A 25,664-nucleotide genomic window follows, 5' to 3' on the forward strand; every position below is an offset into this window, starting at 1 on the left:
CCAACACCCCAGTTTCTTAGAACATTCATTGCAGGTTCTCTTTTCATACTACCAAAGTCCTCCCACCCCATCCCCCACCAACCACAGCTTCCAGGAATCACTGAGATTCACAGAGAAGGGAAGTAAACACAAGAACACAGTTATGCTGAAAAGATACTTGAATGCACATGTTGCAAACAAGGTGAGTCCCAGGAGTCATTCTGAAGAAAAAGACAGAATGACACTGAAATCCATCCTGATAGTTATTCCAGGGAGTAAAGCCTTAAAGATCTCCTTGTCAGATGAGACTTTTAGAATAGACCCGACATTCTGTTGACTTAGAGGAGCTGATGTCATCCTCAGAGCCCAGGTGATACATACATTCCCCGATTTGGCCACAGAGTGGATGGCAGTACTCTCAGCTGAGATGGGAATAGGCAGCAGGGCAGTTTTGGGTGTGGGTGGAATTAGGGGTTAGAGAAAGAGAAGCAAAGTTCAGCGGTTTTGGATGCAGCCACTGAGGTGTCTGCAGGAGTGGATGGAGAGGCAGAGCTAACAAGCATTTGAGGACACTCAGGCTCTCTGGGTAGCAGACATGGCCTGAGTGATCCATTTACTACTGAGAGGACAGCGAGTGCCCTGGGCTGCCTCCCAGAGTGGCTGGCCCTTACCTAGGGCACCTGGCGGATGCTCTAGCACCTCAGGATTCACTTTTCACCATGAGATACTGACTCCTTTAAATTTCTGCCTGCATCCTATTTAAAAAATGGCTCTGCTGGATGGACAAGTGTTGGAAGGAAATTTGGAAAAAGAAACAGAGATTCTGGTTGTCTTCAGTGGAAAACTATGCATTGGGGCCGGGCATGGTGGCTGATGCCTGTAATCCCAACACTTTGGGAGGCTGAGGCAGTTGGCTCATGAGGTCAGGAGTATGAGACAAACCTAGCCAACACAGTGAAAACCTGTATCTACTAAAAATACAAAAAGTAGCCAGGCGTGGTGGCACATGCCTGTAATCCCAGCTACTTGGGAGGCTGAGTCAGGAAAATCACTTGAACCCGGGAGGCAGAGGTTGTAGTGAGCCAAGATTGCACCACTGCACTCCAGCCTGGGTGACAAGAGGGAAATTCTGTCTCAAAAAAAAAAAAAAAGAAAAAAGAAAACTATGCATTGCTTAGGGCGCATCCTTCCAGTTATCTGATTCTAGACTTTCATTGCCTTTGAGCTATTTTTACAACTAAGTTGTAGAGTTAATGCAAAATAATTCTTGTCTGTGGATGTGCATATAATATATACGAATGAGGTTCAATTGACCTTTCTCCTCCACAAAAAAAAACCCAGCCAGTTTCAACATTCCTTTACTCCATATAGATTTATGGTTCATTGTGATTTCTCTTTTGAATTGGCTGTTAATCTTAGCAGCACTCTCAATTACTGAGTTAAATAAAATATTTGGCATATGTACATGTAATATTTATGAGTCATGCCTTTTTAAAAAAAAATTATCTTTAACAGAAGGCACAGGAAGGACTACTACCTCTCAGAGATGGAAAGGCTTGCCGTGATCCACGCAGCACAAAGCCCACCCCCAGCCATATCATCCCAGACAGGAAGGGTGTAGCCTGGGCTTGCATACCTCCAAGGACAGGGTGCTCAGTCCCTCCTACAGGCCACTTCACGTCTTCCCATATTGGATCACAGCTCTGACTTTAAAAGACAGAACAAGTACAAATCTAAAACTAGAAGAAAACACTATGGTCCTTCCTGCTGACAGCTGAGTACTTGGGCCTAAATCAGCATCTACACACGCGGCCTGCAACCCTGGGTTCCGTGCAAAGGCAGTGTGACTGACATGGCTGCAGGGGGAGCGAGGAGAGAGGACAACACAGGCTCGCAGTAACACTTCCACTGCCTCAACAAAACCCTGGATTTCCTGACCTTCCAGCAGTCCGTGTGTATTTTCAAATACCTGGTTTTTCTCAGGGCACCAGGGCAAGCCAAGCAAGGCCCACACACGCTAGTCTCACACATGTCCCCCAGCACCACCCCCAGGTTGCCAGCCCTGCCGAGCTATCCTCACGAAGACGGACACCCTCCCTTGTAGGAGGTGTGGAGGAGCACCCAGTCCCACTCTGAGGCCTCAGGTAGTCCCAGCACATCCCAGGGCCTCTGTTCTCTTTATGAGTGGGACCAGATAGGGTCCACCAACCGTCCAAACATGATGTCCTGCTGTCTTCAGAGCGCATTATCCCCAGCGTTGATGTTCACAATAATGCCCTTTCTCCCTGTGGACCATCCCTCTCAGGCCCCAGGCCTCTGTGGCCTACTTGCCCCGTGGCTGGTGATGGCCACTCTGCTGCTTCTGGGGGCTCCTGGGCAACTTCGGCTGTGCTGGTTTCTGGTAGGATCTGCGCTCCAGGCAAGAAGCAACCCCCTAGCTTGCCTCCCCACCTCTATGGCAAAGAAAGCGAACAGACCTTGAACTCTAAACGCCTGCTGAGGCTTGCCGCAGACCTCGAAGCCTTGTTCCTAAAGGCACAGGGAAGTGGACTGTTTCATTTCAGCATGGTTCAGTCTAAGCTGTCTGACATGCGACCCAGGCAGCTTTTTCATAGGGACTGGCAGCCACAGATAAAATCCCCCAATCATTAAAATTATGTGAGCAATAATTCAGGGGATGCATACTAAATAATGTGGATCTTTGTTAGATGCTTTACCCATCTCAACTCATTTAATCCTTGAAACCACCTCACAGGGTAGGAGGTTTTGCCACCCTACGCCCACACACACCAGCAATGGTCAGGCAGCAACGGGCACATCCCAGCCCTGAGCACCTACTCATTAAAATGCGATCCCACCTCCCAGAACTCCTCTAAAAACATGTTTTTTTCTTATACACCATAAGAAGTAATTCCAATAACAAAACACTGTACTTTTTTCTTCTAAGTCCTTGTAAGTGCAAAACCCTGCAAACAACTATAATGGCCATCTACAGAAGCGCAATGGCAATAGTTGACAGCATCCCCAGCCTTCGTCCCCCTCCTGGCGGATGCTGCATTTCACAGCCACATGGTTTCAGTGGGATGATGAAGCATGAGGAAGCGGGGGTCCCTTCCCTTGCTGGCTTCACCACCACACCACCTCCATCACGGGGAGGCTCGGGGTTATCTGTAGTAGACTCCTTCCCTCCACCATAGATGAAGGGGACGCTGTGGAAGGCAGAGCAGAGAGAAAAGGAAACAAGATCCTGCTGACGTCACTGAGCCACTTGGATCAACCCAACCCTGAAACTCACCCCACCTTTGGACTTTCCAGTTTCGGGAGCCAAAACCTCCCCTCATTGTTTAGGCCAGTTTGAATTGGGTTTTCTATTACCTGCGACTGTAAATGGACTCCTCTGGTACAAAGGCAAGGCCCATCTGCTCTTGGCACACTCCTACAACTGATGGCGTGACCGTGAAAACGCACTGTGGATCAGTATATTAAGTAACATTTATAAAATACTATGTAAAATGATTCCATGGGTGTGATGACCCAAGTATATGGATGGATATTTTCAGGAAGGATTCCTAATACTAGTTACCTCTGGGGAACAGAAGACATACTTTCACTTTACATTCTCCTATGTTTAGATTTTTATTTAAGTGTACTTTTTAAAAAGACTAGTTTAAAAGTTGTTTGAGGTGTCAAAATTATAGTCCAAGGTGATAATTTATTCTGGTAGTTTTGTTTTTTTTTTTTAATTTTTTGAGATGAAATCTCCTCTGTCACCCAGGCTGGAATGCAGTGGCTCGATCTTGGCTCCCTGCAACCTCCGCCTCCCAGGTTCAGGCGATTCTCCTGCCTCAGCCTCCCAAGCAGCTGGGACTACAGGTGCACACCACCACACCCAACTAATTTTTGTATTTTTAGCAGAAACTGGATGTCACCATGTTGTTCAGGCTGGTCTCGAACTCCTGGCCTCAAGTGATCTGCGTGCCTCAGCCTCCCAAAGTGCTGGGATTACAGGCATCAGTCACTGCACCCGGCCAGTTCTGGTAGTTATTAAACCATGCATTGGAAGCCCCTGCTGGAATATAAGATGCAGAGCACAGAAAGAAAGCCGAGTGAAGAAAGAATTGTTTTGGACCCTTGTAAGGAATCCTTGTCCTCCTTCTCCAAAGCTGGGCTCCCTGAAGTTGGCAATTTCATCAAAACAGTATCTACTTAAAAGTACCCTTAACTTTTTCTTCCAAAGTAACACAGTAGCCCCAAGTTCTACAATGTCCACTTCGTGTTGTCCTGAGGCACCCTGGAGACGTCAAAAGCATTTGAGAATGGACACGCCTTTTTTTTTTAAGACGGAGTCTCACTCTGTCACCCAGGCTGGAGTGCAGTGGCACGATCTCGGCTCACTGCAAGCTCTACCTCCCGGGTTCACACCATTCTCCTGTCTCAGTCTCCCAAGTAGCTGGGACTATAGGTCTATAGGTGCCCGCCACTAAGCCCAGCTAATTTTTTGTCTTTTTAGTAGAAACGGGGTTTCACTGTGTTAGCCAGGATGGTGATCGTGCCTTTAATGCAGCCTTGAACAGGAATGGCCAAGCCTCGCCAACTTGATAAGGACCTTTAGAGGTGTATGGATCCCCAGATTTCTGGAGGGCATCCAGATGAATGAGAACAGGGTTGCAGGTGGTCACCTGCAGCATTCTCCTGGGCATGATGACAGACACAGGGAAGTGTCTCTACCAAGATCCGTCATGGGGGACAGGTTCCCATAGTCCCAGACATACAACCTAAAAACTGTGGACAAACACGCATATAACCCTAGAGCTGGAAAGGCCCGCCCATGAAGGTCATTCAGCACTCCACCCCACACCCCCCAACCAGCACAGCTGAAAGCTCTGGATCAGTGGGTGACAGGCTGATGCATCTGACATTTGGGCAGAGACCTTCCCATGACAGCAGGATGCCTCAGGTGCCGGGGCCACTACTGCCTCCCTCCATTCTCTGCAGTCTATGTTCCTCTGAAACTGCTGGCTGAGAAGCCATCAGGTGGGTTCCCTGATGAGACTGAGACCCTCTCTGCTCTGCTGGGAGCCTTCCAACACTGCAGCCACCTACACTCACATGCGTGCCCGTCACCTCCCCAGTGGCCTCTGCATGGAATCTCCCAGAGAAATTCCATGTTCCAGGAAGGTTCTGCATCCATTTTCATTGTTATTCATGAGGAAACCCAGTGCCAGGCTTCTTGTGGACCATGCAGATGGTTTTTCAGCCCAGCCCACAGCCCTGCCCTGTGGGAAGTGGGATTCCCTGGAGGCCGGTGAGGACAGCTGCAGCAGAGTCCTAAGCAGACGGATGGGAGAGGCCAGAGAACTCGCGAGCCCGGGCCTCTGAAGCAGAGAAGCAGAGGACGTTCAGGAGGTGCAGTGTCTGGTGCTAGAGGCCGAAGGCCAGGGTTGACAACTGGGATAAGCAGCTTTCAGCTACGTGGGGCATGGTGGGTGGTGGAAAGGAAGGGGTACAGACAGCCCAGATAAGAAGCTGCCTGGGAGAGAAAGGAGGGAGCCATAGGGCCTAGGCAAGTTTTTAGGATGACGAAAGGAAGGCCAGCAACAGGAAGAAGGGACAGGAAAAATAACGTGACAAGATCCTGAGGGGGTGGGCCAGGGTTGGGGAGGGGGTACAGGAAGGACCCCAAAGCTTTCAAGTGAGCATGTGCATGGTGGGGTGAGGAGAGGGTGCCAATGCCACAGCTGGCCTCCAACCAGGGAAGACGGGGATTCAGGACAGGCCAGTGCTGAGTGGGGAGTGCACAGGAGGCCTACCCTGTGCCTCTGTGCAGAGAGCCGATGCTGGGTGGAGACTGCCAGTGCCCGGCTCTCATCCTTGCTTTCTTTCCATTCCTCATCCAACTATTCAGAGTCCCATGATACAGCTGAGAACGGCCAGAAGGGTCTATAGTTGAAAGACAAACCCAACTCTGCAAGTCACACCGAGACTTCATCCTGAACCAGGTCTACAGGAATAGATGGGTCAGGCCTGCAGGAGCCTTCCAGGAGCTCTGGCAGGGAGGGTCTGCGGCCACCCACTCCCCCAGGGAAGGCTGGATCAGAGGCATCTAGTGAGGCAGCCACCACCACCAACCCCCTTCAGAGAGGCCGGCACACCCAGGACACAGCTCGTGCAGCGGCAGTGCCCAGGCTTCAATCCCGTGTCCCCACTTCGACTCAGTGTCCCCAAGCTCTTTTCCCTGGATCAATAAATAGTATCGCCCAGGGGTGGACAGAAATAACCTAAAACAATGTTTCCTCTAGACTGAAAGTGCTGCCATACAGAATCTTAAAAAAAAAAAAAAAAAAAAATGCACTCAATGAAATGTAAGTCAGATTGTGCTGATGATGGGCTGCCTCTACCATCCACCCTTCTGTAAGGTCTACATACCCCAGCCCTTGGTTCCTCTGGCAGCCACGTTTACCACTGAGATGCTTAGCAACATCTTGATAGTGACCCCAAACAAAAATGACCAAAACAACAGCATTAATATAAAGATATATTCCATAAAAGAGTTTGGCAGTCAAAGAGAAGCCTCATACTTCCGAAAAACACAAGCATTCTTCTTCTCCTAGTCTACAGAGAATTGTAAAAAAACAAACAAACAAAAAAACCAGGAAAAAAAAGATAATATCATCATCAACAAACAGCCACCAGTATACACCACACTAGAATGTACACTCCAGCAAGTAACTGAAGGTTGCACTCGATCCCTGAACGACGAGAAGTGGTCCGAGCTATGGCAAAGCGTTAGAAAGTAGCCCAGCTAGACAAATGCCCCAGCTATCCCCAGGGGAATTATTCAGTACTTAAGAAGACTTCATTTCCAAGAGCAGGCCCCAGAAAAGCCCTGACAGGAAGGGTGGACCAGTGACCACCGATATCCGGTCACCAGAAACAAAACGCCCAGACCTTCTGAGCAGCTGCAGCCCGGGGTTGTGGCTCGGCATGGGGCGTGGTTGCAGAACAGCTATCTCCAGAGAGAAGCAAATGGCAGGTCAGCCAGCCCTGGGTACGCGGCCACAAGAGGAGCCCTGGCCAACTGTTTCAGGCAACCGTCTTGAGCTGGGGCTCCCTGGGCTTGCAGTGGGGAGGGTCAGGATTCAAGTTCTGGGTGACAATTTCAGTAGCACCAAGACCAGAAGACAGTGAGGCCACGCTGAGGAGTGGGGGAGTGCTTGTATGTGGGATACATGGAGGGAGGCTGCAGTATGTGGAGGGGAAGGAGAGGCTGTTGTGGGCTGGTTCTTAAGACACTCGAGGGGACTCAAAAGGGTTGGCTCCAGCCGTGGACACTATGTAAGGCTGCTCAGAGGAGAATGCTGGAGGAGAGGAAGAGGAAGTGAAATGGTATGAGAACATTCTTACCCCTATAAATAAACTATTTACACACTTTAAGAAAAGGAGAGCCGGCTCTCAGTGAAGAACCATGCCCACCACCCCACCGGCGCCATCAGGGCTTAATGCTGTCAAGACCAGAGGCAGTTCTGGCACCGGGAGAACAGCTGGTGGACACAGGGGGGCAGTGGACAAGGCACTCCCGTGGCACCAGTCCACGCACTGGCTCAGGCTTACTTCACTTGAACATGGCTGAGGATCCTGCAAACCACCCCCGATGTGTGCATGCCCCCGCAGACTGCGCTGGCACTCAGAGGCCCAGCGGGGCCACATCTGCCTACCCAGTTACGGGCAGGACCCCGTGCTGCTTGGCTTGATGGAGAGAGATGCCTTGTCCATGCCTGTGGGTCCCTCTACCCACGGCCCACCCACAGATGTGGCTGACCGAAAGCAGATGTCTGGATGCCAGTGGACAGGGGACCAAGGTGTCCTGCAGACGTGCTTGAGCTGCAGGGGGACTGAGTCAATCCCTCCTGGCAGCCACAGGAGCCCTCTCTGTCTTTCAGTCACCACTCCCACATAAAGACACATTCTCTGTCTCTGGATAGACTCCAGAGGGATACAGTCACAAGTCTGGGCAGGTAACAAGGGGGCCCCTTGGTCGTCAGCACCAGCAAGCAGAAACAGAGAGGTCACGTCACGCTGAGGCTGAAGATGGGGAGCTGGCTCTGGGGGTGTCGGCTCCTCTCCCTCTGGACTTAGGGCTGACGGCAGAGAAAGGCTCTAGCTTCCCGGTGTGGCTCAGCTCGGCTCCCTCAACTCTGCTCCTTAGAAGTGATGGCCGGCCTTCACTGCCTCGATGTCCGAGATCAGGGTCCTTGCCAGGAAGATGCCAAATATCTGAAACCAACACCAGCAGAGTCAGTGACCATTGCTGGGGCCCAAAGGCAGAGGGCAGGGAGCGGAAGGTGAGGTTGGGAGCTCCCACTGCACGCCTCTCCTCACGCCCCTGCTGCAACTGAGGACGGAAGGTGAGGTTGGGAGCTTCCACTGCACGCCTCTCCTCACCCTCTCCCGCTGCAACTGAGGATGCAGAGGGAGCACCGTGGAGCCAGTGGCACAGCACAGCTACTCCTCCCACAAAAAGGGGTTCTGGGGTCTAGTCTGTTACATCCCCAGAACCTAGAAGAGGCAAACCACAGGCAGCACAAGCAAAAGAGACACTCTGCCCTGCCTCCAATGTGATTAAGTGCGTCACAAGCCATGGGGCAGGACACGCCTGTCCCTGGGTTAAACTAAAAATAACAGGGTCACCCTGACTGTTTCTGATTCCCAAAATAATAAATCTTGAGTGTTTCCCGTAAATGTCGATTCCACAAAAAGACCAAGGCCACCCCCAATTTCGGCTGTGCTAATGTCTGAAGGTTCATCCCAATCTTGGTGAGTGGGAAATCGTGAGAGAAGACTGATGTTCTTCTAACGTGAACAGACGAACCTGAACTTCGTGACCTCTGAAAATGGCTTTTTTTCCCCTTTAAATTCTTGTGTGGTTCTAATTTGACTAGTCAGTCCTTCTGAAGTATGATTCTTCCCTTGCCCATTTTGCAAATAACTTTTTTCTTTCCTTTTCCAGTTGCTTCCTCCTATTTCTTAGTCTTCCTTGAAGGAGGAAGGCATGTGTGGGTGGCTGGTGGCCCTGGGTCCACCTCAGTCACCCTCTTCAAGGCAAGAACAGAGTCAAACACTTTATAACTGGTGTTATTTTCCACACAAGAACTGCATCAGTGGACCCAGAAGCTGCAGCTTCTTGGAAGCCCTGAACAGCACTGGAAAGACTCCTGGTTTCTCTGATCACTGAATTCTTGACTTTCTCTGCCACTTCTTCTCCTGGCAGTCACCGACCAGCCCAGTCACTCCAAGCCTCACTGCCTGCTCAGCCACCAACATCCTCCCACATGTGAAACCTGGTTCAAATGAACAAGCACAGCCTGGGAGGGGAAAGGATGCCACAAATGGCAGCTGGCCTCAGAGGATGTCTCATGGACAGGGAAGATACCTGACAATCCCAGCCTAGGGACCAGAGACAGGAGGAGAGGTCCCGGGGCGAGTGCACATCCTGACCCTCAGGCCACCCTCAGGCCCCAGGTGACCAAGAGTTTAGCCTCCCCATCTGCAGCACTTGATGGCTCACCCCGAGCACACTCCTGACCCACCTCCAGACAGGCAGTGACCCTTCTGCAGCCCACCGGGCCCTCTGGAGAGGGCTGCCATTAGGACCTGTGCAGGGCCACAAGCCCCTCCCAGCCTGCCCCCGCCCAGAGGGCGCCCCTATAGGTAGCATTTATGGAAGCCACCATTCTCCTCCCCAATACGTTTACACACATACACTCTCTCAGCGTTGGACATCCAGTTGAATCCCTTTTTTTATTCTGCAAATCCCTTAATACCATACCCAAGCTGGACCCATGCACTCTATGTTAAGGGCCCAACCTCACATGAAAAAAGGCCACCTGCCAATCCTACAGGCTCCCGGGACACACCTGCAGCAGCGAGATGGCGATGAAGATGCCAGCCACAATGTAAATGTTCCGCGGGAGCCAGCTTTCCAGCGCCTGGATGCAGCCTTTCGTGAAGATGGACTCGTCCCACTTGCTCTTCAGCTGCAGGAAAACACCACAGGGGCCTGAGCCTTTGGCACGCACAATGTCCCCACCCTGATCCCCTAGCGAACTCCAGCAAGGAGCGGTGCAAAGCAGGGTGGGAACGAGGGATCCAGGAGGCAGGCAAGGACTCTCCAGGAGATGCTCGTCGGCTCCTCCCAGCCTCTGCCCCTCGCTGGGCACCGTGCCATCGCACCACCTGTCTGACCAAAGGCTCCCTGGCTGTTTCCCTTCAGGTCTCCAGAGATTTCAAGACCAACTTTCTCAAGATTCCCTTCCCCAGTGTCCACATCTGGAGAAAGAGAAGGGACTTGAAGGCTTGGAGAAGGATGTGCCTTTAAAGGGAGAGAAACCTGGAAAAGGGGGTCTAGAGTCTCCTAAAAAGAGAAGAAGGGTGCTTCTCAGAGCGGGCATCCCACTGGTAAGCTCGGCTCCAGGAGACAGAGCCAGCAGGCAACAGTCACCAGCCAACCGGCTCCCTCCAGTGCTGACCCCGGTGGGGTATCAGTAACCATCTCAGCACACACCCCAGCCCTGCCCACCCCACACAGGGCAATCGGCCCCAGCTCCCTCACACCTATCAGCCTCCTCCATGGCAACACAATGGAGCATTAGTCCCTAACTTTAGAGGTGTTAGGGGCTAAACTGTGTCCTCAAAATCTATACACTGAAGTCCTAACCCCCAGGACCTCAGAACGTGATTGTATTTGGAGACGGGCTCTTTACAGAGGTAATTATGCTACAATGAGGCCATCAGGGTGCCCCCTAATCCAATATGAAGAGCATCATGCTAAGAAGAGGAGATCAGGACACAGACATGCACAGAGGGGAGCCCACATGAGGACACAGGGAGAGGACAGCCACCTGCAGCCAGGAGAGAAGCCTGGAACAGACCCTTCCATCACAGCTCTCTAAAGGCACCCATCTTGCCAGCACCTTGATTTTGGACGTCTAGCCTCCAAACTGTAAGAAAATAAATGTCTGCTGTAGCTTAAATTTCTGTTTGTGGTATGTTGTGACAGCAGCCTTTGCAAATTAATGTAAGTGGCAAAACAACTCATAATTAGGGAAGCTGATGTTGATACAGGTTCTTATCTTAGTCCATTCAGGTAACTATAATAAAATACTATAGATTATGTGGCTTATAAACCACAGAAATTTATTTCTCACAGTCCTGGGGGCTGGAAAGTTCAAGATCAGGGCACTGGCAAATTTGGTGTTGGATGAGGGCCCACTTTCTGGTTCACGGATGGCACCCTTTCACTGTGTCTTCACACAGTGGAGTGACAAATAAGCTCTCTGGGCCTCTTTCATAAGGGCACTCATCCCACTCATAAGGACTCTGCCCTCATGACCCAATCCCCTCCTTAAGACCCCACCTCTTAATACCATCACATTGGGGCTTAAGTTCCAATATGTGAATTTTGGGGAAACACAAACATTCCGTTTACAGAAGTTTCTCCCTGTAAAATGCAGATCCCTAAAGAAGGACAGTTGCCCAGGCTGTAGGGACACATCCCTCGTATGCACGGTTAACAGGAGGAGTCTCTGCAGATTCCTCGAGACTCCTCCCTTTTAGAACAGCAGTCATTCATATCACCAAAAACCACTAGAACAAGGACTGGAGTGGGGTAGGGTCTTGCTTCTCTTTGCATCCAAGAGCACACTCCCTAAAGCCTAAAGGAAGTCCTGGAGGACAGAGCCTCACCCCTGCCCCATGCCTGCCTCCCTCTTTGTCACCACTGCCTCCACACAGAGGCCAGACCAAGGCACATACACTCCTGCAGCTGTCCTCTTAACGAGAGACATCTTCTGGGATGCCAAGGAATCTCCTAAAAATGCAGTCTTTGTCCCTCAAAACTTCCATCCCACCTCTTTAAATGCAGCAACTCCTAGTTGTTGGGACTGCGGCTCACAAGGCTTGGAATCACCATTACTGCTCCCAGGGGTCCTGCCGCCAGCTCAGGAAGCGGTATGTGTGACCCTGTGCCCATGCTCAGCTTAGGTGGCATCAGGAGCTTCACTGCCCCGAGTTTCCCCACTTCAATTTGCACTTGTGCTAAATCAGGATGTTGAACCATAGGGAATGAAACCTAAAGAACTCTTCAAGTTGTATACACTAGAGCTCTCACCTGAATCCTGACATCATATCCACACTGTGTGTTCACAACTTTTTGCTGCAAGAAAAGTAGAAAAATTAGCTGCTTTTGGTGTCTCAAGAACCTAATGGTAAGAGGCTCCAGAAAAGACATGACCAAACACTAGCAAACATTTGTGCAAATTCCATTACAGCTCATATCCTTCAATCACGCCACCAACTAATCCTTCAGGCCAGGACAGAGTGGCAGACTTTCTCTGTGAAGGGCTAGACAGTGAATATTTCAGACACATACTCAATTCTGCTTTTGTTGCATGAGAGCCGGCACTGACAATCTGTAAACAAACAGGAATGGCTGTATTTCAAGAAAACTTCATGGACACTGAAATTCGAATTTCATATAATTTTCATGTGCCCCAAAATATTATTCTTCTTTTGATTTATTTCCAAGCATTTAGAAACATCTGAAAGCATTCTTAGCTCATAGGTCATGGAAAAATAACAGGCCAGATTTGGCCTGGGGGCCACAGTTTGCTAGGAGGTAACACCTATACTTGGAGGTAAGAATTATACATGCTAAAACCAACACTTACGAGACTTGGTACATTTCACAGTCGCAGTGGAGGCCTCAGAAGAGCTGTGCAGTTTCAGCAAATCTGAGCCTCTCCTGGGCTGCAGAACTTGCCCATATTAATAGTGGTGATGCTCTGCCTTCTCAAAAAGCCAGGACCAGGCTTTACATAACTGCACCGAGAGCTGGCAACATGCCTAGTTCTACTCAGGCTCAGCTCAGGCAAAATTCACAGCTCCTTCACGGTCACCCCAACAACACAGCTTCTGGAACCCAAGGACGTTGGCCTTGGATTGGGAATGCAAATAGGTATAGAAAGGACATGACAGGTGCAGTGGCCCACACCTGTAATCCCAGCACTTTGGGAGGCTAAGATGGGCAGATCGCCTTGAGCCCAGGAGTTGAAGACCAGTCTGGGCAACATGGTGAAACCCCATCTCTACAAAAAATACAAAAATTACCCAGGAGTGGTGCTCAAGCCTGTGGTCCTATCTACTTGGGAAATTGAGGCCAGAGAATTGCTTGAGCCCGGGGAAATAATACTGTTTTCTCCTGCCTCACCCAGAACACCAAGGCCAGGGTGGGTCATGCAAGCAGTGTTCCTAGAATGTACACACATCGGATTTCGGAGCTGGGCAGCCTTGAGGAGGGCGTGGAGAAAGCACACCCGCTCCTCAGACGTCCATGAGAGAAAAGTACCCCAGAGCACTGGAGGAGTCAGGAAAGCTGCTGGGCTTCAGGAAGGGCGGGCTCCCTGTGTCCCAGCACAAGCCAACTCACCGCAGGATCTGGCACGCAGCAGGAGAAGGGGACCCCGCACTTCTCTCGGCTGTAGCTGGCACCGCTGCAATTGAAGTAGACGTTGAGATCCCAGTCTTCAGGGCCATATGCGCCACAGCACTGGTTCTGCAACCACAAAAGCCAGACCTGTTAGGGGCTCCAAGACAGGGCCATGGCTGCCCAGCATAGGGCAACATTCATGGTGATGCCAGGCTAAGTCTGCCGGCATCTACCATGCAGAGAAACCAGGGCCCGCCCCGCTACCCTCCATGTGCAGAGATGCTAAGCTGGCAACACAGGCAGCCCTTTGAGAAGAAAATAGCTGGGCTGTAGCCCAGGCCCGTAACCTCAGCGACTCAGGAGGTTGAGATGGGAGGATGGTTTGAGCCCAGGAGCTGGAAATAAATCTGGGCAACACAGCAAGACTGCACCCCCGCCAGGAAGGAAGGAAGGAGGGAGGGAGGGAGGGAAAGAAAAGAGACAAAGAGAGGAAAGGAGAGAGAAAAAAGGGGAGAGAAAGAGAAAGAAATGAAAGAAAGAAAAGAAAAAAGAAAGGAGGGAGGGAGGATAAAAAAGGAAAGAGAAAGAGAGAGAACCTGCTCTTTTGATGTGTTAAAGAAAATAATAAAAACAAATAAAAGGGAAATGGCAGTGAAGGTATCTCCTGGCCACAGTGCCTCCTCTGTCTAACCCACATCGCTGGCTCAGTGGAGCCCTCTGGCCCCACTGCCGGGCACAACATACCCAGCCCAGGCCCTCCTTAGCAGGGAGCTTGCCCTTCTTCCCAGCCTCCTCAAAGAAGACTCCTCCTCCCAGTCTCCTCAGAGGATGGGAGAGTGGCCTCTCTCCTTTAAGGACCCCTCGGCACCTTGGTGTGGTCCTTTACTTGCCACAAGAGAACACTTCCTAGTGTGCAGTGTTCTCCTCCCTGAAAAACTTGCAAGCAAATTCCCCTTTTCACCCCTTTACAAAAAACAGCTGCTGGCCGGGCGCGGTGGCTCAAGCCTGTAATCCCAGCACTTTGGGAGGCCGAGACGGGCAGATCACGAGGTCAGGAGATCGAGACCATCCTGGCTAACACGATGAAACCCCGTCTGTACTAAAAAATGCAAAAAACTAGCCGGGCGAGGTGGCGGGCGCCTGTAGTCCCAGCTACTCGGGAGGCTGAGGCAGGAGAATGGCGGGAACCCAGGAGGCAGAGCTTGCAGTGAGCTGAGATCCGACCACCGCACTCCAGCCTGGGCGACAGAGCGAGACTCCACCTCAAAAAAAAAAAAAAAAAAAAAAGCTGCTAAGTGTCTGCTCCTCAGGAAAAAGGTCCAATGAGGGTGAAAGGTAACACAATCAAAGCTCTGCCCCACACCTGGGGCCTCTGCCCTCCCCTTCCTATCATCTAGTGTGGCTACAAAGAAAATCCTTATTTGACTAAAAAATTTGTCAAAACCAAACACTGAAAGCATCATTGTGAAGTTGACAGTGTCTCTTCCCCTAAAAAACTTTTTCGCATTTGCCCTTACAGCTGACATGGTTATGGCAATAATCACAACAAATGATAACAGCGATTTCTGGTTGTTTTGTTTTGCTTAGTTCTCAGGTAAAATCATCTCCCCCACACCTCCACTGTTCCACTTGCTTTAGTGATTACCCGAAATTTCACCCCAAGGAAGCTGTGTAATTTACTGAATCCCTCTCCTGGGAAGTTTTTTTTTTATTATTATTATTTATTTTATTTATTTATTTTTTTGAGACAGAGTCTCGCTCTGTCGCCCAGGCTAGAGTGCAGTGGTGTGATTTCAGCTCACTACCAGCTCCGCCTCCCGCGTTCACGCCATTCTCCTGCCTCAGCCTCCCAAGTAGCTGGGACTACAGGTGCCCTGCCACCTCGCCCGGCTAGTTTTTTGTATTTTTTAGTAGAGATGGGGTTTCACCGTGTTAGCCAGGATGGTCTCGATCTCCTAACCTCGTGATCCACCCGCCTCAGCCTCCCAAAGTGCTGGGATTACAGGCATGAGCCACCACGCCCGGGCAGAAGTTTTACTTTTAAAAGAAAAAGAAGTCAATGGAGAAAACTATGTTTTTAAGGCAATGCAGGGACGAACCACAACCTAGCATGCTGACACCAGCAAGCCAAGAGTACGTGAAAATGAAAAAAGGATGGTGGCACTAAACAGAAAAGAAAGGAGAGGTATCAAAACACGGCTGGGATTTGGTGACTTTCACAGACTAATACACATTAGTAATAACAATACAGACAGGGTCTTTGGTACCATAAATGGGTTTTGCTGGATCCCATAATACATGAAATAAAGGTGAACAAGTTTTGGTTAATAATGAGAGTGAATCACAGATTTTTAATGGTTTCTGATTTATTTTCTTCTCAAAAGCAAAGTGTTCCATATGAAAAGTTCTTAAGGAAGGTGGGCTTTCCGTCAGCACACAGATCAAACAAGAGCCTTGCATTGCACAGGCTGACATGGCCAAGGAGTGGGTTCCTCCCCAGGTGGCTGGGACAGCTGTGTTCCAAGCCTCCAGGTGCAGCCACACATGAGAGGGATAAGATGGATGGAGACCAGATGGAGTAAAGGCCACAGCCTGGGACTGCTTAGACAAACCCCTGGGCACATATTCCAGGGAGGTGACATTCTGCTAGATCTGACAAAGCTTCCTCCAGGCAGCCCTGGCTTCTTAAAAAGGAAGGGGAAAAGGTCCTGGGGAGGAAGGGGATAGGAACAGCCTCAGACGGTGAGTCATGAGCTGTGGGGAAGAAGCTATGCCTTACAGTATGCAGCGCCTGAGGAGGATTGCAGCTGGTGTGGCTATTGGGCAGGATTGGAAAGATCTGGGGCCGAAAGAGGAGGGCCAGGCACATGGGGGTGGGTGGTCTCGGGTGCAGCTGGATTTGCCTGTCCAATCCCAACAGGAAAGCGCTGGCCCACTGGGCAACCACAAGTCGGCAAAGTGGAACAGACCAGAGGCAGGGGGGCCTGTTCCACGGCCTCCCTGCTGTCTGCCAAGCTGCAGGCAGAAAACCCACAGAGGAGAGAAGGCCTGGTGCCCCTGCTAGCCTCAGCTCCGGGCAGCACAGCAGGCCATAGGGGGGCGCATGCTCTATCGGGGGCCCGATAGGGAGGTGCTTACAGCTTTCTGAAGGGAGTCGATGAGGTTCTGCAGGTCGATATCGTCCCGGTAGGACTTGATGTTGCTCTCGAAGAACTCCCGGAATCGGTCCCTCACCCAGTCCTGGAACAGGAAGGCCAGCACCGCCACAGCCAGCTCCAGGAAGAAGATGAGCACGATGGTGCCACAGAACTGCAGGGGAAGGGGACGGGAGCAGGAGTCACCACCCCACCAGCCTGCACCCCCACACACATAAACCCACCTGACCCGGAACCACCATCCTTGGCAGAATGTGGACTGTGCACCTGAGAGTCCCACACCGGGCCCCGAGAATCCCACACTTGGTTAGCTGGGTGACTCAGGGCAACTTCGCTTCATCTGTAAAAAGGGGTTATTTATCCCTACCCATGTCACTGCATTGCTGTTAACAGTCACATGAGTAAAAAAGTGTGAGAAAACTCCAAGCCAATGTGTCAATCATTTGCTATGAAGCAGCCCTCCTCCCTGGACAAGGAGGAAACCCTATCACACGAACGAATGGCTGCCCTACCCCAGCAGTTCCACCTGGACCCTCCAGGGCAGCATCCTGGGGTATCAGCTCCTTTAGGAAAGACACTGTGCCCAAGACACTATCTGACGACTCTCCCTACACACACAAACCCATTGAGTGCCTACATATCTGTCACCTCACTTTATGGATGAGAAAACTATGGCTATGTCACTAGGTACATAGCTTGCCTGAGGTCACATAGTTCATGCAGGACATGTGAGTTCCCTGCAGGGCTCTTTACAATTCTGGAAGTGCCAATGTTATCTGTACCAACTCTGCATGAAAGTATATGATCATCAGCTGCAATAAAGACCCCTCCAGAAGCTCTCGGCTGCCCCGGGCCACAAGGAGTGGTGGTATTCTGCAAGGGGCCAGTGCAGCCACAAGTCCATATCCCATCAGGGCAGACTCCCAGCCTGCAGTCTGTGCTCTCACAGACATTATCACTGGCCATACAAGACACTAAGCAGCTTGCCACAACCAGCAAATTTGGAGTAATCTTTCAAAGTAAGAAAAAGGAAACACACACGCACATGAGGCCTGCCAAAACGTAATCTCTGTTCACATAAAAGCAAGATGCTTAACACAGTTGTTGTTTGTTGTTGTTTTCCAGAGAAAAAATTAGGGCGGAAAAAAAAAAAAAGCCCATAGCTTTGCTTTTAAAATTATGTCCAGGAAAGAGAAAGCTTTATTTAATCAAGTCAACAAATAATACAGTGCAAAATATGATAATGTGTTTTCCCCACCAGGTATTATTTAACTGAATATATCTAAAAATGAATTGGTATCTAAATATAAAACTAAACTCTTAGTAATCTGCAGTTCTGCCAGGAAATTTGGGATTCTGACTTGTATATCCAATAGACTCACACATCCTTGGAGAAGGGAAATGATTTAAGGTTACTTGCAACATCTTTTGATCTTAGCCAGGAAGGGCAAAGGACAGTAGCAGACAAACAATTATTTTAAAACTTCTGAAAGAAGATAAAAGGCAAAGAGGAGCAGGGAGTAGAGCTGGCCTACAGGCAGCTGGCTCCTCCCACCAAGGGCTAAAAACCAGAGGGTACCTAATTCTCCTGTCGAGAGGAACCAGCTTCTCTAGACAGTAGGGTGCAAAGGGCTGCCTCCTGCCCCCAGGCAGGGGCCTGGGGGAAGCTCCTAAGAGCTGCCACCTGCTCTGACCAGGTAACATATAATCCTGCCCAGCAGAGCCTGCACCCCATTCCATCCTATCCCACTCTTGTCTCTGTGGCCACTCACAAAGTTGAGCAGGCAGATATTCTCCCGCAGAGCCCCCACACAGCCGGCGAACCCCAGGGTGAACATCACCACGCCCACCATCAGGACCAGCACCACGGGGTCGATTCCATGCATCCGGGTCACTTTGGTGAGGTCGGACAGCACACCCTGAAAGAGACAGAGAAAGCAGGGCAGCATCGGCCCGGAAGGGGAGTCAAGGATGCCGCCCTGGGGGGTGCAGGTGGTACTGAAAACAGGGACTTGTCTCCCCAGGCTCAGTCCTCTTGTTAACAGCCAGGCCAGAGTCCGCCCCCATCCATGCCCTTAGGGGCCCCTCTGACCACCTCAGGTCCCAGAAAGTGTTCCTGGCCTCCACCTATGCTGTGAGTTCCTCCTAGGCGGCCACCAGGCTTCTTTTGCAGCCTGTGGGGTGCCTATTCCAGGCCTGGAGGGAAATGGGGCTCTGTGGCCTGTGGTCAAACTGGTCACCCTGGTGGCTAACCTTGTTAGTCCCCTAATTTGGCACCTAATTAATGAGGAACACTACTCTTCTGAGATGAAAACAGCCTCAATATGAACACTCTTGTAGAAAACACGCCCAAGGGCAGGCCAAAGCAGTGCTGTCCATAGAAGTTTCCACACCAATGGAGGTGTTTTAGACTATACCCCCACTCTCCTGGCCACAGGTGTTACGGAGCACTTGAAATGTGGCTAATGAGACAGAAGGACTGAATTTTAATTTATATTCAATTTCAATTTAAATATAAACACAGTCACATAATGGGTAGAGCAGTTCGGTAGGGTTTGTAAAATGCCAAGGGGGAAAGCTGAGCCCTGGAGATTGAGTCATGTAGCATGTTTGCAATTCTGTTTCTTAGATGATGGTTGAACTAAGGGACTGGAGAGACCACAGCCCCCCTTCCAGTCACTGATCTCTGTTACAGTTTAACTGCCTCTTTCATTGTTCTTTACTAACTCAGATCAGATATCATCTAAGACCCAGGGACAATTACATCTTCAGTGTGGAATGTTAAACATACCTTTCCTGAAAGAAAAAGACCGCCTCAACTAATCAGAACATTGTGACTAAGCATCAAGACATACATAGGTGTCTGGGCATGGCGGCTCACGTCTGTAATCTCAGCACTCTGGGAGGCCAACGAGGGCAGATCACTTGAGGCCAGGAGTTCAAGACCTGCCTGGCCAACATGGCAAAACCCGATCTCTACTAAAAGATACAAAAATTAGCCAGGCATGGTGGCACATGCCTGTAATCTCAGCTATTCGGGAGGGTGAGGCACAAGAATCTCTTGAACCCGGGAGGCGGAGGTTGCGGTGAGCCAAGATTCGGTCACTGTGCTGAATCGGTCTGGGCAACAGAGCCTCTGTCTGGCTTTGTCTACATAAATGATCCCAAGCTCCTACACTTCAAACAGGAAGGCTGACTTCCATTCTTTGGAATTTGTGCTTCCTGGGTAGCCCTGTCCTCAACATGTGTGCTTGAATAAAGTCTCTCTAAACTAGGTTCTGGCCTTTTTAATTATTTTAAATCGACAGATTTGCTCCACACTCAGGGCCACACCCGGTTAGGCGGCTGCAGTCCCAGGGGCAGCCACACGGTGGTGCTGTGAGGCACAGATTGAACCTCCTTCTGGGTCACAGGGGCACAAGGACGTCGCACCCCAGCTCTTGCCCTTTCGGGGTTCACAGGCCACTTGGAAGTTGCCCAAACCGGAAGGTGGGCCTTATCCTGTTCGTAAGACCATGGCAGGAAAGCCTGCAGACCTACGTTCTTCTGCCTCCTCCTGCTGGAAGCAAAGCGATGTTCCACTGAAGGAAAAAGGCCTGGGCCCAAGATGCTAGAGGAAACTTTAGTCCTGGCTATTTCCGGCCAGGCCTGCTCCACCTTACTGCTTCCCTCCCTTTCCCCCTTCCCTCCCTGGCCCTTTTCAGCCCTCACCGCCTCCATAGCACCCCTGCCACGGGGCAATAAGCAGCAGCACAGCCCCACCCTGCCCATATCGTCTCATCCCCTTCCTGGAGCTGCAACTGCCCCATGTCCTTCCAGACAGTAGATGCCAGGTCTCCACTCCTCCCCTCTCCTCCTGAGGTTGGGCAAGGAGGCCCAGAGGTGCTTAAAGGCCCACCCCTGTCCCACAGGGCACCCTGGGGGCACGTCACCCAGCCCCGCTCCCTGCTCTTTCTCATCCTGGAGGACAAGGGCTTCAACAATAAGCATGCCTGTGTTCAGGGACCTGCTCACTTGCTCCCAGAGGCACAGACAGGGTCAGGAAGTTGGGTTGCCCCAAGCCTGCTCTGGCCACAGCTGCAGACAAGAGCTGAGCTCTCCACATCCACAGGGCTCAAAACCCAACCAGCCCAGCCCAGCCCATGCCTCCAGCGGCCAACACTATCATGTGGGCAGAGTAGCAAGAGTTTGTGCATGTAAAGATTAACAACTACACATCTTGACACTACACAAGAAATGCTTGTTGTCAGGGAACAGATTGGAGGAGGGAAAATGAAGTCCAACGAATCTGGTTTTGGCTGCCTGAAGCTCAGTGTCCTGTGATAGTTACACCTACCTTTTCGCTCCATGCCCACAGCCCGACTCCAAGGAAGACAACTCCAGCCAACTAAGTGGGGCAGAGGAAAGAGAGAGAGGGAAGGAAGTTAGGATGGAAACCAACACTGCGAACATGCTTCACAGAGCAAAGTCCACACTGCCAGGCAGGGCATGCTCCTAGCTCACATCCCACATAGCCCCTCAGGCCCTGCAGATGACAGATAACCTGAACCTACCTTCCTGAATGTCTGGACAAACTCCTTCAACCTCAGATGACCCTATGCCCCAGGGAGGGAAGAGGAAAAGATCTCACAGCAGACTCCACCCTGGAGAGACTATGGGTCACAGATATCAGGCTGTGCCGTTTCTTCCTCTTTTTGCAACCCTGAACTCATTTCAGTGCACTATCTGGCATATACGAAGACATCACCCCTTGGGAGGGCTAGCCCAGGTCCCCTCAGAGGTTCCCAATGCACGATGAGGCTGCATAGGACCAAGCACCACTACACGGTAAGGATGGGGGGAAACAGAGCCCAGGATCTCTGCCACAAGACTCCAGGCACAGATAAGCAGCTATCCAGGTGCCCAGGCCAGGGCTGATCCTCCTCCCCACTGTATCTACACCAAGCAGGGGGTGCACCTGTGCTCAGGAAAGGCTGGGTTTTTAGCTAGAGAAAATAGGCCTGCTCTAAGCAATAAGCTCACCCCAGAGGAGAAGCACCCCCAAGCCCAACTTCCCACCTGCAGGACCCTATATGTGCACCACAACAAAAAGGGGCCCTCCCAATGACACAGGTTCCTAAACCAGGGAGGGCTTTTCCACATAGAACAAAACACAACATGGGCCCTGCTAATAAAGCTGCCTCCTATTTTTCTGTGACTACTTTACACCACACTGCCATTTATCACCATCTCACGATAAATAACAGGACCACGCTTCTCTATGACTACCAGTGATCTCAAGCCTTGAGCCACTTCTGCCTATTTTACTCAATAACTAGCTCCAGGGGCTAGAATGGAAAGAAAGGGCTCAAGGAAAACCCCAGGAAGTCTTACCCAACCCTGAAAGTAATCTGTGATCCAACCTCTTCTGGATCACATATCACTTTCAGAAAATGCACAAATGCCCAGCATTTTGTATGAAATTTTAGAGGGTTCACAGCTTCCCACTGCTGGCTCCCACAGTGGTGTGTGAACGCTAAGTGAAGAAGCCCCACCAAGAACTAATCCCTCCATTTTACAAAAGCAGAGGCATTGAGGCCCAGGGAGGGCCAAAACCAAAGTGCCAGGCAGTGGGGAGAAGGGCTGAATCACAAGTCTCAGTTCATTCATTCACTCCTCACTCATTCATTCAACAAATATTCACGGAGTACATCCCGAGTGGCAGATACTATCTCAAGTACTAGATACAGCACCAAGCCAAGGGGGCAGAGCTCCCTGGGCTCATCCCTAGCCCTCGGTCCTCCCCATGAACTGACTAGCTGGGAAGGGTTTTCCTGATGGAATGCATGACCGCTTCGTTTCCCTCCCCAGGTGTCTTACACTGGCATGCCGAGCGAGCCTGCAGGCGACTGGTCACCACCTGCCGAATCCTGCAAGCTCCATCCCCACCCATCTTATTCAAGGCCCCCAGTCACCTGCCTCCCTCTTGCCAAAGCTGGAGGCCAAGACTTTTCCTTGTGGTATCTGACCTCAGTGGTCACAGCTGGTCATTCTCTCCTCCTCCAAGCACTCCACTGACACACTCTGCTTCGGGGACCCCAAGCATATGCCGACTGCCTTCCTCCCTGCTACTCCTCCTTCTCCTTCAGACCCCTCTAGACACTGGTGGGCGTCACTCACAGTCCTAGCTCCTTCACCCTGCCCTGAGCCCTCTCGATGATCTCATAATTCACAAGGCTTAAATACCATCTAAACACTGCTGACCGACATACCCAGATGTCCAGTCCTGGCCATGCCCCCGGTCAAATACCCTAATGTCTAGTTTACTTGTCCTCCAAAGACAGCTAATGATATTTCACTCTTATTCTGCCCCACTACGCAGCCTTGGTCCCCCGACCCCAACCCAACTCATGCAACTCTTCTCTGTCTCATTCAGTGGCACCACCTTCCCAACCAGCAAGTGTAAGAGAGAAAACCCAGACCCTAGGCTTGGTGCCTTCTTCCTCTTTTGCTCCACACTCAACCCAGAGGACCCTCTGCTGGTTCTGCCTCCAAATACACGGTGCATTCAACCAGCTTTTCTCCAGAGTCTCTGCTCCCACCTGCCCCGGCTCAACCCATTCGGGTCTGGATCCCACAGGGGGCTCCTCACTGGTCCAAGCAACGAGACTGGTCCTTCAAAAATACAGAGCTGGGAACTCCCCTCCTCGAAACTCTGCAGTGACTTCCCACGCAGACCTAGAAGAAAATGCACGCTCTCTCCCATGGCCCCCAAGGGCCTCTGCAGCCAGGCTTTGCGTATACCTCCCAAGGCATCTCCTTCCCACCTCCAACCCACTCCCCGGGCCACCCTGACATTCCTTCTGTTTCTTGAAGTCATCAAAATCACCCCTGCCTCAGAGCCTGGACACTCTTCCCTCAGCCTGGAATGCTCTTCCTCCATATCCATTCCTGACTCCTCCCTCACTGCGTTCAAGGCCTCCTTTTACCACCCTTCGTGGAACTGCTCCCCATCTCCCACGTGTGACCTCCTCTGTTGATTTTCTTTGTGGCACTGATCCCAGACCACAGGGCCTGTCTCTCTATTGTGTCTCCCCAGCTAAGCCCTTCTAAGGCCAGAGATATTATCTGTTTTGTTCAGAGTTGCAGCCCAACAACGAGGAGGGCTTGGCCCACAGTAGGCACAGAGCAGGCATCAGTGACTCCCCAGGACCCAAGACCAGGACAGTGCTTGCCTGGGTCCTTCTAGTTACCCCTAGGCGCACTTCTGGGTGTGATTCGATCCAAAAGCATTTTGAGCAAATGTGGGCCAAGAAAAACTCAGCCTGGCCCAGTTCCATGGGCCAAGCTCTATATAGGGGCATTCGCCTACGGTCAGAGTAGAACAAGCCCAGAGGCCGATGCCCCATCCAGCATTCCCAACAGACATTCCAGCCCCTGCCTAACCACTTTCCAAGACAGTCCACTCATCCCCTGGTGCCACATGGGACAGGCGAGAAAAGTCTGCCTCAAAGACACTCAACAAAACCACTCCTGGAGCTCCCCTCTCTCCTCCCCACTGCACTTCACAGCTCACCCCTTCTCTCACCTTGACTACTAAGTCTGACTTCTAAGTGTATCGTTTCCCACATTAATACCAGCCTCAGGCTGAGAACAGTGGCTCATAGCAATTTGGGAGGCTGAGGCAGGAGGATTGCTTGAGCTCAGGAGTTCAAGACCAGCCTGGGCAACACGGCAAGACCCCCATCTCTTAAAACAAACAAACAAAAAGTGTTTTAAAAACTAGTTGGGTGTGGTGTCACATGCCTGTATTCCCAGTTACCAGGGAGACCAAGATGGGAGGACTGCTTGAACTTGGGAGGTCAAGGCTGCAGTAAGCTGAGATTGCACCACTGCACCCCAGCCTGGGTGGTGACAGAGTAAGACCAGGTCTCCCAAAAAAAAAAGAAAAAAAAAGGGCCTCAGTTCCATCTATATTAATAGGTTTCTGTGAATTCATGCTGAAGTGCTACATTAATTGCTCTCCCAGGTGACTAAATAGATACAATAGGAAAAGGTGACTGGTTTCACAAAAGGAATTTTGTTCTGCACAAGTTCTCAAAAAAGACCCATGACCTCAAGAGCTGTTCATATCCCCACCCTCAGGGGCACAGTGCCCATGCAAAGGTAGGCCCACTCCTGCTCACCTCTGCTCCAATTGCCCCTTCCCCAAACACAGGGCCACTTACCGCTCTGCATATGGCCCACAGACCATACCCTCCTTCACTTGCTGATCTTCTCAAGGCCCCCAGGGAAAGCCCTGGCTGACTCTGTTTGCTGGGGAAGCCAGCTCCCTACCACTGCGTGCAGTTCTCTTTCTCTCAGCTCTAAGAATAAGGGCTTGGCCGGGCATGGTGGCTCACACCCGTAATCCCAGCACTTTGGGAGGCTGAGGTGGGCGGATCACCTAAGGTCAGGAGTTTGAGACCGGCCTCACCAACATGGAGAAACCCTATCTCTACTAAAAATACAAAATTAGTTGAGCGTAGTGATGCATGCCTGTAATCCCAGCTACTCGGGAGGCTGAGGCATGAGAATCACTTGAACCCAGGAGGTGGAGGTTGCGGTGAGCCAAGATGGCGCCATTGCACTCCAGCCTGGGCAACAAGAGCAAAACTCCATCTCAAAAAAAAAACAAAAAAAAAGAATAAGGCCTCGTGTTGTTTTCCATTCTGTCTTAAAGGAAGAACTAAAGTTAACTCACACCGGAAAGACAGGAACTTGGGGATCACATGTCAGATCATGGGTTCAACAAACAGTGACCCAGGGCAGGAACTCTGAGTACCAACAAATCTGGTTTCAGAGACCAGGAGATTGAGGGAGGACCAGACAGGGGAAGTGACCTGCCTGAGAGCTCACATAACAGTCCCATGAATGAACCGGGTCACTGGCCCGCTTCACCCCATGGTACCCTTCCCTGGAACTCTGCAGCAGATGGTCTGTGGGGCCAGGCTGGGTGAGCCCTGACTGCTATGAGCCCTGGCTGCCAATCTTCTGGGAGTGAGGGTTCAGCTGAGTACCCTCCAGCC

At 51.1% G+C, this 25,664-nt stretch overlaps 1 protein-coding gene across 4 annotated transcripts in view; it reads right to left on the reverse strand.

Moving 5' to 3' along the window:
- Positions 1-3,590: 3,590 nt before the first annotated feature.
- TSPAN14 (tetraspanin 14) overlaps positions 3,591-25,664 on the reverse strand; it is a 66,996-nt gene continuing 44,922 nt past the window's right edge. For 3 of the 4 annotated variants that reach the window (XM_030940294.1, XM_010387309.2, XM_030940293.1), the window contains exons 3-9: positions 20,954-21,004; positions 18,390-18,536; positions 16,601-16,771; positions 13,463-13,588; positions 12,146-12,190; positions 9,894-10,013; positions 3,591-8,253 (exon numbers count right to left, since the gene is read on the reverse strand). In XM_030940294.1, coding sequence (XP_030796154.1) covers positions 8,182-8,253; positions 9,894-10,013; positions 12,146-12,190; positions 13,463-13,588; positions 16,601-16,771; positions 18,390-18,536; positions 20,954-21,004 — 732 coding nt within the window. In that variant the 3' untranslated portion in view covers positions 3,591-8,181. The remainder of the gene's footprint in view (positions 8,254-9,893; positions 10,014-12,145; positions 12,191-13,462; positions 13,589-16,600; positions 16,772-18,389; positions 18,537-20,953; positions 21,005-25,664) is intronic. The other variant, XM_030940295.1, reaches the window with a different exon arrangement.

Source organism: Rhinopithecus roxellana, chromosome 11 (genome assembly GCF_007565055.1).
Source record: "Rhinopithecus roxellana isolate Shanxi Qingling chromosome 11, ASM756505v1, whole genome shotgun sequence".
NCBI lineage: Eukaryota > Metazoa > Chordata > Mammalia > Primates > Cercopithecidae > Rhinopithecus > Rhinopithecus roxellana.